The sequence below is a fragment of the Urocitellus parryii genome, chromosome 3 (assembly GCF_045843805.1).
Source record: "Urocitellus parryii isolate mUroPar1 chromosome 3, mUroPar1.hap1, whole genome shotgun sequence".
Lineage (NCBI taxonomy): Eukaryota > Metazoa > Chordata > Mammalia > Rodentia > Sciuridae > Urocitellus > Urocitellus parryii.
Window position 1 is genome coordinate 207,313,267 of NC_135533.1, and position 20,596 is coordinate 207,333,862.

At 32.3% G+C, this 20,596-nt stretch overlaps 1 protein-coding gene across 1 annotated transcript in view; it reads left to right on the top strand.

Annotated features, from left to right (window-relative positions):
* Window positions 1-20,596, top strand: part of LOC144253682 (A-kinase anchor protein 9-like) — a 109,580-nt gene that overhangs the window by 24,126 nt on the left and 64,858 nt on the right. Inside the window, exons 4-10 of the mRNA XM_077796359.1 lie at window positions 110-163; window positions 540-713; window positions 1,664-1,819; window positions 2,591-2,788; window positions 7,394-9,754; window positions 17,393-17,606; window positions 19,328-19,490. Coding sequence (XP_077652485.1) covers window positions 110-163; window positions 540-713; window positions 1,664-1,819; window positions 2,591-2,788; window positions 7,394-9,754; window positions 17,393-17,606; window positions 19,328-19,490 — 3,320 coding nt within the window. The remainder of the gene's footprint in view (window positions 1-109; window positions 164-539; window positions 714-1,663; window positions 1,820-2,590; window positions 2,789-7,393; window positions 9,755-17,392; window positions 17,607-19,327; window positions 19,491-20,596) is intronic.

A 20,596-nucleotide genomic window follows, 5' to 3' on the forward strand; every position in this document is an offset into this window, starting at 1 on the left:
ATTAAGGCATTTTCCCTAGATGTAAAAGATACACAGTTAGTAGAAATATTATTGTTAGGTAAATAAAATTTGGTCTATTATAATATATCAGGAAATTGTTTTTATACAGGTAAATGATTGCTGTAATGTGGTGAAAACAGGAAAGCCTACCAATTTATTAATGGTACAGTATATAAAACTACTCATGATACTAATGATTTTTATTATTTAAAACCATTTGACTTACTAACCAAGCTTTCTCCTGTATGTAATTCTTTCTGTATGTGATTTCTAAAAGTTACTAGATCTTCTTTACTGCTTAACAAAACAAAGTTACCTCATTTTCATTATAACATGGAATTAGAACAAAATTTGCAGGTATGCTGTTTAGGTGCTTTTAAGGTAATATCACATTAATAGCAAACCAGATTGCCATAGAAGTGAACTTCAAAGTGAAGAGTGATGTTTTAAAATGGATTTTGCTATGGAATTCAATATTCAAATTCCCCTCTCAGGAATGTTGCTAGTACTGAATTATTAAAAATATTGGATTGATTTAGGAAGAAGAATTTGGTGTCGTTGATTCTTATTCTGAACAAGGCGCACACTATAGTGAGACTCACCTAGAGTTGATAGAAAACGAATTAGTTGGGAAACCCGAACATGAGCCTGAAGAACTGAACAGAGAACTGGATGAAATGAGGGCCACCTATGGGACTGAAGGATTGCATCAGGTACATTTACCTTCTGTGGCCTTTGTTTGCTACTCACAAAAACAAAAACAGGAAAAATTTTTAAAATATTTATTTTTTAGATTTTTTTTTAGGTAGACACAGTATCTTTATTTTACATTATGTGGTGCTGAGAATCGAACCCAGTGCCTCACACATGCTACGCAAGGCACTACCACTTGAGCCACATCCCCAGCCCTCCAGGAAATTTTAATGATAGTTTATGTATTTAATGAGAATTATAGGTGTTAACTTAAGATTATCTCATTCACGAGAAAAATGGGGTTCTTGCACATAGTATTAAGAATCCCATTTTACAACTAGAATTCAACTAATAGAGGTAACATGTATGTTACTTTGTTTATTTAACTTAATAAGATAGAGTAAACTAACTTTAGTGATTTCAGGATAGATGTTTTTCTAATGAGCCTGAAAGAAAATTGTGGTATAAATCACATTTTTTAAAAAATGATGACTTAAACCCATTAAGAATATTAGCAAGTCCCTGTAAATATTCTCTGCAGTTAGAGTGACATCTCTTGTATTAAGTAATCAGTTATGAACTCAAGATGAAAATGGGACATTAATGAGGATGACAGAATAGATTTCAGTTACATCCTCTCCAAAAACAAGTTGGTGGTGTTGCCTGGTAACAGATTGGGGGAGCTCCCCAATAAAAAGGCATTTGCTTCTAGAATTAGATATATAGAAAAGCCAGAACAAGTGAAAATTTTTTGCATGTGCACATTAATTTCTTTGAGATTGATTTGGAAGTAAAACAAATTTCTTAAAGCTCATAGCTTTCAAATGTGGGAGATAGCATATAAATTGTAAGAATTCCACTAATGTGTTTTGAATCTCATATTTTTTTAAAAAGTTGCTTGTAATAATGATAATCAGTTTTATGTAAAATATAAGCCTAGAATGTAATTCTTTTCACTGATTTCCTTTAGTTACAAGAATTTGAAGCAGCAGTTAAACAAAGAGATGGTATTATCACACAGCTCACCGCCAATTTACAACAGGCAAGAAGGAAAAGGGATGAAACGGTGAGAGAATTTTTAAAGTTGACGGAGCAAAGTCAAAAATTGCAGATTCAATTCCAACAAGTAAGTATTACAAGTAGAATGAGACTTACTCGATTTTTATAACAAATTTTTAAATTTTTTCACTTTCTAGAACAAATCTGTTATAAAGCCATTTGTTTATTCGTACTGGAAAAACTAGTGAATAAGTGTTATGTTAATCAAGAATTTAATTTATACTTCTTGGGTAGTTTCTTGCTGTTGTTTTCTTTGTACTTCTTCCCTGTCTCTATTTAAAAATTCTACAAAGTCTTATCAGGTGTATTTTTGCAGAAATTAACCTGCAGTTACACCCTACTTTTTCCAACCCTGATATGGTTTTATGTTAATTAGGTTCTCAATTATAACTAGACTGACAACTGGATATATTCCATTTATCTTTAGTTGGAACTATAATCTAAATGCATTAAACAAAAGGGAGGAATTTAAGGTTAGAATCCAGGCTTGTTTATAGAACTTAAGGGCAGAAATACAATCAGAACTCTGAGAGAAATTGGAACTAGAGTTTGAAAAGTCATCAGAAATCCAGGAAGAACTTTCAGTCCGCATTTTTCTCTGCCTGTCTGCCTGTCTTATTTCTCCTATTTTCTCAGCTTTATAATGTGAAAGGTAAATTCTTTGGCTCATTACCCAAAGTGCACATTACCTATCAGCATGTTGACAGCATGGAAACTTGTTGACTGAGATTGTAAGCCTATGAAGTGAGCATAGTTTCCAGAGAACCCCTGTGGGCTGAGGGTACGATAAAGTGTCACTTCACAATTTAATATTTTGAGGTTTCTTTCTATTTTCAAGTTACAGGCTAGTGAAACTCTACGAAACAGCACTCACAGTAACACAGCTGCGGATTTACTGCAAGCCAAACAACAGATTCTCACTCATCAACAACAGCTTGAAGAACAAGACCATCTATTAGAAGATTATCAAAAAAATAAAGAAGACTTCAAAATGCAAATTAATTTCTTACAAGAGAAAATTAAAGTATATGAAATGGTATGTGTATCTTAAGGAAGCAGCTTTGTAGTTAACTTTAAAGTTTTTAATGGAGGTGTTTATCTTTTTTTATGCATATGCACCACAAAATTTCATAATTGAGACAAACTCTTTGAGTATATAAAATAATATATTTCAAAAGCATTGAGGATTTCGTAGTAATAGTTTTAAAGATGATACTACTCATTACTTTGCTCCTTAAAAGTGATCTGCCTATGTTAAACTGAAGTCTCATGAGAATCTATTTTTATAACTAGGATTTCTATCCTTTTTCCCCCCAACTAAATTTATTTCTTCTTATTTTAGCCATGATTATAAAATTCTGAAAAAGAAATTTTGTAAATTTAAACTAGAAAAAAATGTGGTTGATTCTTTTTATTCACTTGAGTTATATTCCAGTTTGGGGAAATTATTTAGTCAATAAGTGCTCCTGATAGGAAATGTATCACATGGATTGTAATCTTTAATCTTAAAAACAATTCATGCTAGTAGATTCCATTTTTTGTTTGTTTGTTTTTTGAGAAGTTGAAGTTTAGATGTGATTTGCCTGAAGCTACCCCATTAACAGGTGCCAGAGTTGAGATTCTGAGCTCCTTGCACTACACTGCACTCTGATCCTTGCCATCTCTGTCCTCTTTTTTTCTCTATGAGAGCTGAAACAAGGCAGTGTGATCACCGTGTTTGAATGTAGCTGAACATCATTTTACAGTGACTCAAATTTCTTGCCATCACTCTGTGCGTGTCTACAAATGTCTATGAAAGCACCATTGGTATGGATTTGTGGGTTTCAAATAAATTTGAGCAAGTAGGCAAATACAGAATCTGTGAATAATGAAGATGGAGAATACATATAATACAGCATATTTTATAAACTTAGAAGATTCTACAGAAAATTGAGAAATTACCAAGAAAAGAATATTGTTTGGATAACAAAAGCATTAACTAGCATTTATTAACTACTTACTCTATAACAGGCAGTATTCAAAGCCTCTTACACATATTAATGCATTGAATCATCACTACAACCCTATGAGATAAGGGTACCTTTATCATTTAAATTTTACAAATGATGGTACCAAGACATGAAGGAAATAATCCAGGTGCAGAAGTGATGTATTGATAGAGCCAGATTTCAAAGCTCAGTTATCTGACTCCAGAGACTCCTCTTTGAAAAATAGGAAATGTACAAATTAAAATTATGAGAAGGGCATGCTTTTCAACTAAGGTAATTTAAAGATTATGCAAGTGTTTACAGAATACCTATTATGTAGTAACCCTTGCAAAAGATATATGATGAACCTTAAGATGTCCCCTTTCTTCACCGAACCCATGGAGAGGTGTGGCATGTACACAAGTTACCACAAAATAAAAAGTAAGTGCAGGTAACAAGTGTTACGAATGTTTTGACTAGGTCTGTTTTATGAGGAAAAGATTCAGGGTAGACATCAGCAGGGAGGTAATATTTGAGATAGATCTATAAATTGGAATAATGTGGTATTTATATTTTGTTTACCCATAAATTGGTATAATATATGGAACATAATAGCTATTCAATACCTATTTGGTAATCAAGAGAATCGTTTATGAATTCATGACAAATAGAGATAGGCAGGATATTCTTTGGGGGGTGTGGAGTGGGCATAAAGACGCAGGCTGAAATGTTGAAAATGTATAGGGAGCAAAAAATAATTTACTTAGAAAGCAATAGGCTTTGGAAGTGTCTTTCTGGAGGGTAAGAGTAGAAAGATAATCGAGGCCTAGGTTGAAAGTGCCCAGATCTAGGATTTTATTATCTCTTATTGTCACTAGGCAGTATAATTTCAGATTATCTAAAATTTATGTAATTCATTTTAGTAATGAAAATAAACTGTTTATTTGAATGTTAGCAACAATACTTTTATTGTTCTTATTATTATTATATTTTAATTTCTCAGTTTTCAAAAAATTTAATCCCTTTGAACAAGTAGTTCTGTCAGAGCAGCTGAAGTAACTATATTGATGGTCAAAGGCTCATTATCCTAATCCTCCAAACCTCCTGTGTTATAGTAGTCACAAACAGGAAGTATATTATTCCCCACTCTTTCAGGTGTAGTTCTAAAAATAGAGGATTACATCCTTGACTGAAGGGCTGTCAGTTTTGTAACATAGAACAAGTAATTGAAAACCATGTAATTTGAAAAAAGCTAAACAAAGAAAACTGTGAATTTGTGGTGTTTAATAGTTGAATGAAGAATTCTGGTTAGTTATTTATTAATCATGTTAGGTGTTGGACAGTGTTGAATTAAGTTTTCTTTTATGAGGAGTGTTCCTTTCATCTTATAGAAAATCAGGAAATAAAATTATAACAGATTTTTATATCAACGTTAACATTTTTCAAAACTAGTTATTATTTAACAGTTTAGCTAAAATTGACCATCATGAACTTACTTTACTTTTTAAAAAATTTTTTTAGTTGTAGATGGACACGATATCTTTATGTATTCATTTATTTTTATGTGGTGCTGAAAATTGAACCCAGTGCCTCACGCGTGTAAGGCAAACACTCTACCTCTGAGACCCAGCCACAGTACTGATTTTACATTTTATATAGGTTCCAAATGATTTATAAATTTCTTTCTAGTATATGAATATATTTGTATAAAGTTCAGTAAAAATAAAATACCTTAATTATTTTATTTTAGCCTCAAACACGTTCTGGGAGATAGAGGAAGTTTATCTTTATTGTACAGATAGAAATACCAGAATTAACAGATTTACTAATGTTGCATTCTAGTGTAGAAATTAAGAAGGCTCAGCACTTGGTAATAACATATGATGTAATTGGAAAAGGAATATGTGACACTAAGACAACAGCTCATAGTCTCACTCAAGAGGCTGCACAAGATAACCTTGGTTTATGTAGTGCAAAATTTGGCCTTTATTTGTTAGGCTCAGAAGTCATATTTTTTTTTCTTGAGCTATATCAGAGGTGAATTAGTTCAAGAGGTTAATGTTTAAGTCTAAATATAAGACTGTGAATTTACAATGAGAAGTAATTATCACAAACTTCAGATTTTAAGCTCATTGGATTTTATTTTTCTTTCTATGGACAGATGAATTTTAAAAGCCAGGTAATAATTTAAAAAGTTGTTTATTAAGTATTAGATGAAGGGGTGTTGGAGGAATCAGATGTTCAGTGGCATGAGGTTGAGATAACCTGTTACATCCATCTCAGAGTTGTAATGTTCATGTCTGTAGACTGAACTCCTTAAATGCTCCTTGCTGTAACTCCCAACATTGTTTTCTGCATTAAGTATGGTTTTTCGAGAGGGATCAGACTTCTCAAAGGTTGACAGTGTGTTGGTCTTCTTCCAAGAACTATACTCAATTGATCAATGCCTACATTTTCTTAGTACATTCATTCTAGGCGCCTAGAAGTCCTGTTTGGCAAGGACTCGTGTCTCCTTAAGATAACTTTACTTCCTTACCCATATTTTCATCAGTTATATGGATTTCACTTATTTCCTTGGCTTTGGGACTACAGCTCTTAACTGTTTAATAAATATGCGTTAATATGTCTTGTCTTAGCCTAATCTCCAGTTCCAAAATTGAGTCCCCAGATAGGAACTGGGGAAAATTATCTGATAGTCTTTTATATTTCTGTTTGAACTGTGGGTCTAAGCCCAAGTTGGTATGCCATAAATATACAGTAGTGGTCTTAGGTGTCACTTGATGTTCAGTCACTTAAGCATTGCATATCCCTAAATTTCTAACTCACTTGTTAGCCTAATCTCCAATTCCAAAATTGAGTACCCAGATAGGAACTGGGGAAAATTATCTGATAGTCTTTTATATTTCTGTTCGAACTGTGGGTCTAAGCCCAGGTTGGTATGCCGTAAATATACAGTAGTGGTCTTAGGTGTCACTTGATGTTCAGTCACTTAAGCATTGCATATCCCTAAATTTCTGATTCACTTAAAACAACAGGAATGAAGTTAAGGAAGACTTAAAGGAATCCACTTTAGTTCTTGTTGTTTTTCTCATTTTATAGCATTTGTCCATGAAATACCTTCAAATCACTAGAATCCAGGGGAGGACCGGTATTTATTTTTTTTGTTTGTTTCTTCTGAGAATCCAGGGGAGGACCTGTTTTTATTTTTTTGTGTCTTCTGAGAGTGTCTAGAGAGTATGTAGTACTATAACTAGCCATCAGAAATACTTAATATTTAGAATGTTGACCAGTTAATAAGAAAAATGAAAATGTGATGGTTTATATAGATATTTTAGTCAGACTGGTTTTTGTTTTGTTTTGCTTTTTTGGTGGTGCTAGAGATCAAACCCAAGGCCTCACACATGCTAGGCAAATTAGATTGTATTTTTAAATTTAAATATTTAATCACAGCACAATGTAAGAGAAATTTCTTCCCAAGAAGGGTAAAACTGTTATATTGTTTGCTCATATATACTGTCAGGTAGATAAGTCCTAGGTCTCCTTGTACTGGGAAAAACGGGGGGCAGGCCCAACAGTTGCTTTTTATAGAATTACATAAAAAGGAGACACCCATAAGAAGTTGCCAGAAGCTAATAATGTCATTCTTATATTTTCATTTTCTTTTCTTTCTAAAGGAACAAGATGAAATAGAAAAGTCAAATAAAAAAGAATTACAGGAAAAGGAGGCAATCATCCAGGCATTAAATATAAGAATAATAGAAGAAGAAAAAAAGAATCTTGAGCTAAAAGATCAAGTCACAGCCATTGAAAAATTAATGAGAGAATTACAAGAACAATTTGCAAGTATGAAATTAGAGCTGGCTAATTCTAAGCAAAAAGAAAGACAATGTTCTGAAGAAATAAAACAGTTAATGGGTACAGTTGAAGACCTTCAGAAAAGACATCATTACACAGATTGCCAGTTTGAATCTGATGTGATAGAAAGAATGGTGGAACAAGAAATGCAGAAAAGATTAGAACAACTCCGAGCAGAGATGGATGAAATGTATGGGCAACAGATAGTACAGATGAAACAAGAGTTAATAAAGCAACACATGTCACAGATAGAGGAACTTAAAGCACAACATAAGGAAGAAATTGAGAGTGTTTTAAAATCACATTTAAATATTACAATTAATGAAGATCAAATAAAGTTAATGAATGTGGCAATAAATGAACTGAATATGAAATTACAAGATACTAATGCTCAAAAGGAAAAACTCCAAGAAGAACTAGGAATAGTTTCAGGAGAAAAATCTACTCTGCAGAGACAACTTGATGACCTTTTTGAAGAATTGAACTTTTTAAGGGACCAAATTCAGAGAGCTAGAATGATAATAGCTGAACAAGAAAGTCAACTGAATGAAGCACATAAGTCCCTTAGTACAGTGGAAGCTTTAAAAGCTGAGATTGTTCTGGCATCTGAATCTAGGAAAGAACTAGAGTTAAAACATGAAGCAGAAGTTACAAATTACAAGATAAAACTGGAAATGTTGGAAAAAGAAAAAAATGCTGTATTAGACAGAATGGCTGAATCACAAGAAGCTGAATTAGAGAGGCTGAGAACACAGCTCCTATTTAGTCATGAAGAAGAACTTTCGAAACTAAAAGAAGATTTAGAAGTTGAACATCGAATAAATATTGAAAAACTTAAAGATAGCTTAGGCATTCACTATAAACAGCAGATAAATGGCTTACAAAATGAAATGAGACAAAAGATAGAAATAATGCAATTTGAAAAAGATTATTTGATAACTAAGCGGAATCAGTTGGTTTTGGAAATTTCAAAACTGAAAGATTTACAGAAGTCCATCATGGATTCAAAATCAGAAGAAATGACCCTTCAAATGCATGAACTCCAAGAGGAAATCGAAATATTAAGACAAGAAAAAAAAGAAAAAGGTACGCTTGAACAAGAAGTTCAGGAATTACAACTTAAAATTGAATTATTGGAGAAACAAATAAAGGAAAAAGAGGATGACCTTAAAGAAAAGTTTTCACAACTTGAAGCAGAAAATAACATTCTTAAAAATGAGAAAAAAGCTATTGAGGACATGTTGAAAATTTATGTTCCTGCTGAACAAGAAGAAAAATTGATTTTCATTGACTCCAGCAAGTCCATATCCAAAGATTGTAGCTGGCAAAAAGAAATGGAAATGCTTGCAAAAGAGAATGAGGCCCTCAAGCAACAGTGTATTCAGCTAAATGAAGAAATTGAAAAGCAAAGAAGTACATTTTCATTTGCTGAAAAAAATTTTGAAGTTAACTATCAAGAGTTACAGGAGGAGTATACTTGCCTTCTCAAGGTAAAAGATGATTTAGAAGATAGTAAAAACAAACAAGAATTAGAGTATAAAAGTAAACTTAAAGCACTTAATGAAGAGCTTCATTTACAAAGAATAAATCCAGCTACAATCAAATTGAAAAGTGCCATGCTTGATACTGACAAGGCTTTTGTCGCAGAGCCATTAGAAATCTGTGAAGTTGTTGAGAAAGATACAACAGAACTTATGGAAAAACTTGAGGTAACCAAGCGAGAAAAGCTAGAATTGTCAGAGAAATTGTCTGATCTCTCTGAACAATTAAAACAGAAACATGGTGAGGTTAATTTTCTCAGTCAAGAAGTCAAATCTTTAAAGCAAGAAAAAGAGAAAATTCTATTGAGATGTCAAGAGCTAGAACTCCTAATTAACCATCATAGAGCAGAAAATATAAACATGTGTGATGTTCATTTAAGCTCTTTACAAGATGGAATAGTAACTATTATAAGCAAGGATTCTCAAGGATCATTATCTAATGTAGGTGAAGATTTTGGAGAAGAATCAAAAACAGTAGTGGAAGAGAAATTTTCTTTTGAAAATGTGGCTATTAGAAGAGAAAGCAAGCAAGAACAGTTATTTTCACCATCAGTAACAAATGAATCCTCACCTGGGACAGATCAATCAAGTGAAAATGATAAACTCTATCAGGAACTTTATGTACTTAAATCAGAACAGGTATGTTTATTTATTTACATATGGTATAGCACAGTGAAAATGTACATTTCATGCTAAAAAGAGTTTTCACCTTCTTAAAACAAATTCATAAAAGAGAATGAAAGTGAATCATGTAATTCTCATTTGGATCTATCATTTATCATTTAATTTTCCTATTTTTTCTTAAACACTGTTTTTCTTTTAGCTAATCTATTATATATTCTGCTCAGGAAATAAAGCAATATTTTCTTTGTAAAGACAATAGTTTAAATATTATTGTTTAGAATCTCAACTTTACAAAAGTTATTGATTTTATAACTTAGTATTTTGTTGCAATTTCAAAGACTTTTAGAGTTTTTATTTCATACTGGCCTTTTTCAAGGTTCCACAATTGTAAACAAACTCATGAGTGTTTTAGAACCTTATGCAGTTGTTCAATAGTTATAAATTCTTTTTTCTTTGTGCAAGAAAAACACTTAAGTCCTAGAGTTTTTTGAGTTTTATACCTGAGGAGGAAAAAAATAGTATTAATTCTCTGTATAGCTAAAGAAATAAAACACATAAAATAATAGGTTGTTTCCTTTTATGTCAGCTATTGATATTAGAAATAACAGAAAAGTCTGATGTGTATCTTCAGTATGATAATGCTAAATAAACTTTTTATAATTAAAAACATCTTTTAGCTATAGATGGACATTTTACCTTTATTTTATTTATTTATAATATGGTGCTGAGGATTTAACCCAGTGCTTCACACATGCTAGGCAAGCTCTCTACCACTGAGCCACAACTGTAGCCTGCTAAATAAACTTATGTGTTTCTAAAACTTAGGTAATAAATATCTTTTGCAGATATAAGAGTTTAGTGTTGAAAGAGAGAAGAAGTTAAGGAGTATATATTTCAGTGAGGAAGGCAGGTAATAAATGAAAAAAATAAGACAGAAATATTGTTACAGTCTATGAAGAAATAAAACAGGGAAGCTCACAAAAGAAATTGAAAATGATGGGTGGAGGTGGGTGGTGGTCTGGAGCTTGGAGGAATTAACACTTGAACTGAGATTCGAATGAGAGGGAGGAAGCTGCATTATGGAAATTAGAGCAGTTGTACCATGAGTAAATTTGAGGAACTGAATTGAAGGCCTATGTAGTTGAGTTTGAGAAGAGTTTGAAGAAGGAAAAAACTCAATCATAGGGAGCCCTTATAGACTTTGTTAAGTTTAGATTTTTATCCCTAAGTACAATAGGAAGTCATTGGAAAGTTTTCTGTTTTTATTTCTAATGACATGTTCGTGTTGATGATCTTATCAAATGTGGTCATACTTTACGTTTTTAATAACTTGAATAGAGCCAGGAAATTCAAATTGCTTAACTACTATTGCTATGTTAAATATTGCAAATTGTTTTTAAAACTATAAATGATGATTACTCCTAAAAAATGTCAGACATAATTTAAATTTTATTAAAAAACATTATTCGAAGAAGACCTGAATTTGAAGCACATTTGTCAAATTGGTGAAATTTTCTTAATAGGAATTTTGTTTCTGTATTGAAGATACTTGCAATGGTATTTAGATACTCTCTCCTTGAAATTAACTAAACAAAGTGAAGAAAAGCAAGTCTGTAAATTGCTCCCATTTATCATTACTAAAATAAACCCCGTCATTGATACAGAGGGGAGTAAGGTATGTATGCAGGTGGAGGGAAGCTCACAGAAGAAATTGAGCGGTGACTTACATAATGATACTGTTTACTTGTCTGAAATACTGCAGAGGCAACAAAATACTCCTACTCTCAGTATTAAACTTAGTAATTAGAGCAGATATATCTCACTGAAACCAAAATAAATGTGTCTGTTAAGAATTTTTAACTGGCCAGCTGCAGTGGCAAACGCCTGTAATCCCAGCTGAGGGAGGCTGAGGCAGGAGGCTAGTGAGTTCAAAGCCAGCCTTAGCAACAGTGAGGCGGTAAGCAACTCAGTGAGACCCTCTCTCTAAATAAAATACAAAATAAGGATGAGATGTGGTTCAGTGGTCGAGTGCCCTGAGTTCAATCCCCAGTACCAAAAAAGAAAAAGGAAAAAATAATTTTTTAACTGAAAAGAAAGAAATGAATAGTTTTGGAGTATAATTCCAGATTATCAGAGAGTCTTTTCAACATTGGGGTGCAAGAAATAAGGAGTGGCAAGAACATTATAGATATTGGCTAATTATTGATGCTGAGAGAAGCCATAAATTCAAGTGTGTGTGTTTAAAATTGGAGGTAATTATTGGTATTGTAAGAGATACTTGAGCTTAGAAACATATACTGGAGCTTAGAAACCTCAAGAGGAACCATAATATCAGTTCTGTGAGTGAAGAGACACTACTATATAGGCTATATAGACAGCTGCTATATCCCTAGTACCTAGAATAATGTTTTGCACATGATCAGCAGTTAATAATGTTTTATGAATGGACGAATGAGGGGTGAATAGGGGAAATAAACAACGCCGTTTTATCAAGAATCAGCAGTGAATCAGGATAGGCCTTCATGTTAGAATGAAAATTAGAATAGCTTTTGTCGATTGCTATTTAGCATTGTTCTATAAGCCCTAACCATTCCAAAGATAAAAAGATACATGGCATAAATAGAAATAGATAATTCACAGGTGTAATTAAGAAATTGAGAAAAAAAATCTAAGCAAATAAACCAAAAAACCTAATGTAAAATAAATGTCAAAATTAGCCAAAAATATGTAAGACCAATATAAATAAGAATACTTTAATGAAAAATATTTGAATAAATGAAAAGTCTTATTTCTGAGTGGGCAATTTTTTATATTACAGAATTTCAGTTATCTCTAGATTTATCCAACTTAAAAAGTTACGGAAATTTGACTTAATTGGTTTATAGTTCATCTGGAAGGGTAAATGCACAAGTAGAGCCATGAATATTTTTTTTAAAAGTAGAATGTATGTAACATGATATGTGAAAAATAATTTTTAGGTTTAAATATTATCAATTTAATAAATGAGATATTGAAATGAGTTAAGTATTCAACAGCATAGAAACGTGTCAAGAATATCTACATTCAAAGGAAGTAGAAGGAAGGAAATAAAGAGTAAAAATAAGAGAACTTGTAATAAACAAGTGGGAAAATTTTTCAAGAACTTTGGAGGTTTATTATTTGAAAAGATTATTTACAGGTATTAGATCTCCAAAAATATGACCAAGGGGGAAAAACACATAAGCAAAATCAAGAATGAAATAAGGATATAAGTACAGGTACCACAAGAAATTTTAAAAGTCATAAATAATGCTACAAATAATCTCTGCCAATAGATTTGAAAATATAAGCAAACTCTAGATGGTGTTCTGGAAGAATATAAATTACCAGAACTAATGCAAATAGAAATGAATAAGTTCAAATGACCATTAAATATAAATGAATAAGTCAGTAATCATTAAAGAGTTTGAAGTAGTGGTCAGAAGTTTTCCCTTTTGCCTCATCTCAAACCAAAATGCTAGACTTTTAAGACCATTTTACAAGTGATTCTTATTAACTCTCCAAGAACAAAAGTGTAATTGTCCATTAAAATAGGATTAAAGAGAGAATAGAAGAAGAAAGGAAAGAAGAAAAACTGAAGAAAGAAAAACCACCCAGTTCACCTTAGAAGGCCAATATTAATATGAAGTCCTGATAGGAATTGTAAAGAAAATAAAATTGTAGAGTAATCTAACTTGTAAGTGTGGTTGCAGAAATTCCAAATAAAATATTAGCAAGTTATACCAAGAGTGGACAAATAGCTAAACATTTGAAAAAAAATCTGTGACCGTAATCTCTACATTTTTATGTAGCAAGACAAAATCCATGATTATTTTAGTACATATCAGAAAAAAATTCATAAAAAGTTTGACAGCCCATTTGTAAGTTAAAAAAAAACTTTAGGAAATCAGGAGTAGCAGGGAAATTTTCTATGATGCTGATTTTCATCAAAATATTGACAGATTATATTTCTGATGGTGAAATTTAGAAGCATTTCCATTAGAAGCAAGTATAGGACTAGGATACATACCCATTGTCAACATTACTATTGCAACATGGTTTTGTAGTTCTTAGTGAATGCTTCTCCAGTTCTTGCAATATGACAAGAATAGGAAATGAGAAAAAATATGAACAGAACAGGCAAAACTTTAAACCCAAGATAAGATGTTTTGAGTTTTTGTTAAGAAAATTATAAAATATTGAAGGACACAAAGACCTGAATGTGTGCTAATACATATCATATCCATAATGGAAAGATACAAAGAAAAATATCAGTTCTCTCCTAATTAATAGTTCTATTCAAAATTACAATAAGGTTTCTTAATGAATGTGGAATACTGATTCTAAAATTGATATAGAAGAGTAAATAGCCAAGAATACTCAAGACAATCCTAAAAAGTATATATTTTGTTATCAAAACTTATTACAGAATCATTATAAACAATATGGTTTGATGCCAGGATGGTTAAGTAGATCAGTGGAATATAATAAAAAGCCCAGAACAGATCTATATCTTGTAAAAATTTAGTATGTGGCAAGAAGGCCCTACAAATCAATGAATCACTTAGTGAATCTCTACTACATTCCAGGCACTGTTCAAGTCATTCATAATTTAACAGTGAATAAGAATGGTCAAGGAAGAATAAAGTTTACTTTTTAGGGTTTAGATGAACATTAGAAAATACAGACAAATATTTCTGGTGGTCTTAAGTGCTATGAATAAAATTACAGTATGATAAGAAGAAAAAGATCTCCCTAAGTGAAGGGCTTTTTTTTGCATAGGGTAGGTCAAGGAAGACTACTTTCGTGAGATATTTGAGCAGAGACAAAGGAAATCAAAAAATAAACCAAATTAGCAGAAGAAGCTTAGAGTATTCAAAATTGTTTGGGAGAAAAAAAAAACAAAATTGTTTGAGCACAATTGACTTTTGATACTAGAGGTTAGAAGTTAGGGAATTAGATCCTTGTTGCTTTAGGGAAAAAAATCAGGTTGGTTAAAAATGTACACATAAGAAGAAAATAGAATCTTAAGATAGGTAAAGACTTTTAATAAAGACAAAGCATGGGAAAAGATTTAAAATTTTTATTGTATTTTTTAAAAACAATAATGTAAAACAGATTTGAGGACTGGGACTAGATATTTGCCATGTATGTAAGTTGCAAACAAAAGCTATCAAGAATATAGAAAGAACAATTAATGTAACAAGAGGTCCAAAAATAAAATAATGGCAAAAGATGTGAAAGTCATGTGCCTGAAAAGGAAATCAAAGTATCTAATAAACATGGAAATATTCTTTCAACCTTACTATTCAGTGTAAAAATAAAATAACATTTTATACCCATTAAGTTGGTGAAGTTAGTCTGATATAAAGAATGGTGAGGATGTGAGTATATAAGTACTCAACCTTCTGGTGGCATTGTAAATTAGTACTGTCATATAAAAATAATTTGATCAAATCTAGCACAGTTAAAAATGCACTATCTGTGACCTAGCAGTTATATTTCTAAGTAGTTCTCAAAGTGTGGTTCCTGACCAGAAGCACAGCATTACTTGGTAACGGGTTAGAATTCAAAGCTCTTTGACCTCTCCTAAATCAGAAACCGTGGGGATGGGGATAGGTTCCTAAAGTAACCTGTTTTAATAAGCATTCCAAGTGATTCTGATGCATGTTACATTTGAGAACCACTAATTAGAAAGAAATTAGCACATTTATCTAAGGGCCTGTGTAAGAATTTAACAGCAGTATTTTTTTAAATATCCAAAAATTAGGAATAAACCAATTTATCTCCTGAAAGGAAATGGACAAATTTTGGTATAGTCATAATACCACAGTTAAAATGAATTAACCTGTTGCCTACATGCTGCTAATTTTTTGTTTGTTTGTTTGTTTGTTTGTGGTACTGGACATTAAACCCCCGTTACCTACATGGAATAATACCAGAGACATATTGAATGAGAAAATAAATTTGTAAAATTAATATTATTTGTGTAAGTCCATAAAAATACAAAATATACAGAGCATTGAGAATGCAAAATGTATTGTAATGAGAAGTGATAATGTAAGAATTGGACTGGATTTGTAGCAAATTATGATTATGGTTGCCTGTGAGGAAGGAGTGATGAGAACATAGAAGTGTATAGGGAGTATAGAGAATGAAAAAAATAGACAAAATGTTATAGTACTTGTTAATTTGGGTTTTGAGTTTATTGCTTGCATTTTTCCATATTTAAAATAGTATTTTAAATCCAGGCATGGTGGTGCATGCCTGTAATTCCAGCTGTTTGGGAGGCTAAGGCAGAGGAGGGTTCTAAGTTCAAGACCAACCTTGGCAACTTGTTGAGACCTTGCCTCAAAAAGGGCTGGGGTTGGGATTGTGGATCAGTGGCAGAGCGCTTGCCTCACATGTGAAGCACTGGGTTCGATCCTCAGCACCACATTAGAATGAAAATATTGAAAAAAAAAAAGGGCTGGAAATGTAACTCACTGGTAGAGAGCACCCCTGGGTTCAATTCCCAGTGCCATGAAAATAAAATATTATTTGAAAATAAAAATGAAAGATAAGGAAGAGCCAAGACAACATGAGAGAAATTGGTATGAAAATTTGTTCTCCTGGTCTCCTTGGCTAACTACTCTTACACAGCTGTAGTCGATCCATTGCTGATAGTCCTCTTAGGGTTTTTAATTGGACCCTGCATCTTTAACTGTTTATTTAATAAGATGTATAAAACAAAAAATACATTCTGTAAAACTGATGGTCCTCCATACTCACTACAGTATCTGTAAACCAATGATGATTAATTAATGATTTGATTAGTTCCATAAAACCAGTGGGGAATGTTATAGGCCAGGCTATATAAGCAATGACCAAACAGACTTCATTTTACCCTGAGACTCCATATTACGTAAGAAGTGTTTCTCCCATAGGAAAGCCCCATCACTGTACCACATTACCAATTGCCTAGCATAGCCTACTTGCAATACAGAATAGCAATTCTTACACGATGTAAAATTGTTCTCTTTGGTTCCCATTTTCCTTGGGCAGTGTACCTTATTGGGGAATAATTGATTAGATGTTAGTAGCCATTCTTTAATTTGTATTCAACTAGGGTCACTTTGATCCATATCTCTTTTGATTATGCAAAAATCCCAGGAGAAATGAATGAGATGAAAATTTGATTAAGACATTGCATTGTTTCGCTAATGGCTTTATTCAGCTTCTGTACTACTTCTTGCTTGCTTGCTTGCTTGCTTGCTGGTTGCCAAGTCAATCTGGATGTGGTTTTCGCCTTTAAATATCCTAAAATGTTGAGGCTCTAGGCTGTTTCCTGCAGAGACAACTTGTTCCTGTTAGGGAGCAGTCCTGGACAGTCAGAATAAAGACTCTCCAATATGGACAAATCATAAGCTATACCAAATATCAAAATTTGCTATAAAATTGAGGTAATGATACTACTCTCCTTGAAAAAATAAGTAGCTCAGTATAACTGAATGAAGAATGAAGAAAAAAACGTCATTGGTTCTCTTATGAAGTTTTAAATTATAATTTATTTCTCCTCTTGTTTTAGTATAAGCAAAAAGTAAATAATTTTATAGTAAATTATTTTAAATTTTTCTAATATATATTCACTTTCAGAATGATTTAAGGCTACAAATGGAAGCTCAGCGCATATGCCTTTCACTGGTTTATTCAGCTCACGTGGATCAGGTTCGTGAATATATGGAAAATGAAAAAGATAAAGCTCTTTGCAGTCTTAAAGAGGAGCTTATTTCTACTCAAGAGGAAAAGATCAAGGAACTTCAGAAAATACACCAGTTAGAACTACAGAATGTAAAAACACAAGAAACAGGTAAATAGTTTCTGACTTATAATTACCATGAAGCATCACTTAGAGTCCACCATTTCATAATTCTGTCCTTAGAACTCACAGGGGAAGGTGACTTGTGTATCTAAGCCCTAGTCTTATTTGTTCATATAATCATTGGATATTCATTCAAGTGCTAGAGAAAACTAAAATTACTGAGTCATTTTCCCATAAGAAATCATAATCCATTGGGAAAGCATATATAAAATAAACTGAAAATTTCTGAAATGTAAAGAATGGAGGGAGAAAAAAGAGTCTTGTCTTTCCTGGGGAGATGAGTAGGATGAGGGTATGGACAGGAGTAATTGGGTTGGAAATTTGGGGAAGGCTATGGAGTCTTAAGCATTGAGCTCTATCTAAGATTGCATCCATTTGGGAGAACTGGGAGTTCAGGTTGTGTTAGCTAGATAAAACTGGAGAGATTGGAAGGAGCTTGATCAGGAAAGGTTTTATGTACTCTGATGAAACATGTTTATGTTTTATGCTATTGGTGATAAGACCTACAGCAGGATTTTAAATAGTGGGAGTAACAATAAGATTTTTATTTTAAGGTGATACCATTAGGATCAGTTGGAAGGGATGAAATTATTGATGGGAAGACCAGCCAGATTGAATTGAGAATGATAGAAAGTTAAGTTCAACACTTAGAGTTAGGCTCTAGTTTGTCGTTAATGTTAGCAGAAATTAAGAATGATACCCAAGTTTCTAGCTTAAGAAACTAGAGTATGGTTCTAGTCATAGAAAGGAACCAATCTGTGAAAAAAATAATAAATTCAGTTTTAAATACATTGAGTTAAGAATAGAATACTTATTGACTTTGAAAAAATATATAGGAGTTAGTTGAAAATAGAAGTCTGAAACCTGGGAGAAAAATTTAAGTATGAGGTAAAGATTTATAATCAGCATGAATGTCAAGGACAAGAGGTCAAGGACAAGAATGAGTTATCCTGGGAAACTAGAGAGTGAGTTAAAAGACCAAGATGGCATAATGGGAAGCAACAATGTTAAGGGACCATACAATGAACCATAAACAATTAGTCACAGTTAATGTTTTTCTTTCATGATTATTTGGCCAGTTAACTAGACTTCTTGTGTTCAAGGTATCTCTAGGCCTTCACTTTTGCTTTTAGTAATGAGTTTTATTATTGGAATTGCTTTGGGGAACAGAATAGAATTTCAAGCATATCAGATAATACCATGCTTTTTCACTTCAGGGGTTCTTTGAATGTAGTAATATTTTAAGTTTGTATTTTTTTTAATTGATATCTTCTTGAGATAGTCTGTCCACTATTTCCCAAATTGCATGTTAACTAATGGCTCATTTAATTGGCAAAAAAAGTTAGTTTAGTGATTAACTATCAACATTTTTTAGAAATAAAAATAAAAGAGGAAAATGAAAGGTGTGAACTACTCTCCTCTGGTCCCTTTTCAACACCTCTTTTGTTTCATGTTTCTGAATTGTTTTAAAGATATAAAATTGTTGAATTTAGAGATACTATACCATAAGGATAGGAGAAATGATCTTGAATCACACTGTTTTCTTGTTTTTATCAGTCAGAATGAGTCAAATTAAAACCTGAGTTTCACTCAAAACATTTTTCAAAGAATAAATATTTTTATACATTGAAATAAAATAATTGTTATTTCACTGAGAAGTTTGTATTGAAATGTGTATTGTCTTCTCTTCCTGTTATCTTCTCTGTAAGATACCAAAAAAATTAAACAACTTGAAGAACAAATTCAAGAATTAGAAAACTTCATATGCTTTTTTCGCCAACAATTGAAAGAAACTGAAGAAAATCATAGGGCAGAAATTTATTCTCTACAGGAGAAGTTTCAAGCCATTAGTGAGGCCACAGTGGACACAAGGTATCTATTTACTTAAAACTTCATTCAGCGGTATTTGTAGCTTAGTAACAATGATAGTATCTTCTGGAATGGTTATTTTAAGAATAAAATATAACTTTAACAAAGAGATAGGATGTAACATTTTTAAGAAATAAGAGCAGGAGATAATTCTGTATCTTTAAAATGTGTGAAATAAATGTTGGTATAAATCAAAGACATTTTATTATAGGAATTATACTTTTATAAAGATGTTATTATTAATCTATTTTCTGAATTATAATAAGTCAGGTAGTAGACATTTACTTGTTTATTCTATGCCTAGGCTTTGATATGTTGATGTGGTGAATACTTAAATAGTCTAAGTATGATCATTCCACTATGACTTGAATATACTCCATTTGATTGTCTAATGCTCAAATTCATCATGTCCCAAATAGAATCCTGATCTATGAGGAGAGAAGAAATGATCCTGAATTACCACTATTTATGTTTTCTTGGATCAGGATCTTCTAAAATTTGCTCCTTCTGTAGCCATCTTCATCCATCACGACTCCTTTCTGTCATAACTCTCTGCCATTCTATGAAAAAAATCTTGTTTTTTTTTTTTTTTTAACCTTCAAAGTACATCAAAGCTGTGCCACTCCTTACTGCTCCACTGGTCCCTGCCATTGTGTGTTTCACCTGGATTACTCAACTTCTGTTTACAGTCTGTTCTCTATATAGTCAACACAAGTGCCAGAACCTTTGCTTTTATAATTTCAGTTACAGCATGTTACTCTAATCCTCTTCTGCTCTTTACAGTCTCACTAGGTCCTGAGGACCATGACATCTTTGACTTTCATTTCCTACTGACTTTCGTATCACCTACTATTCTCAAACCATATAATCCCATGGGGTTGGGGTTGGAGCTCAGCTTGCCTGGCTTGTGTGAGGCCCTCGGTTTGATTCTCAGCACCACATATAAATAAATAAAGGTCCATTGACAACTAAAAACAATTTTAAAAGATTAAAAAAAAACCTCATTCAACCCCACTGTGATCCTCAAATATATCACATATCAGTACGCTTCTGCTTTAGGGATTCATTGGCTTTTTCTTCTAACTAGAATGATTATTCTCCAGGTATTT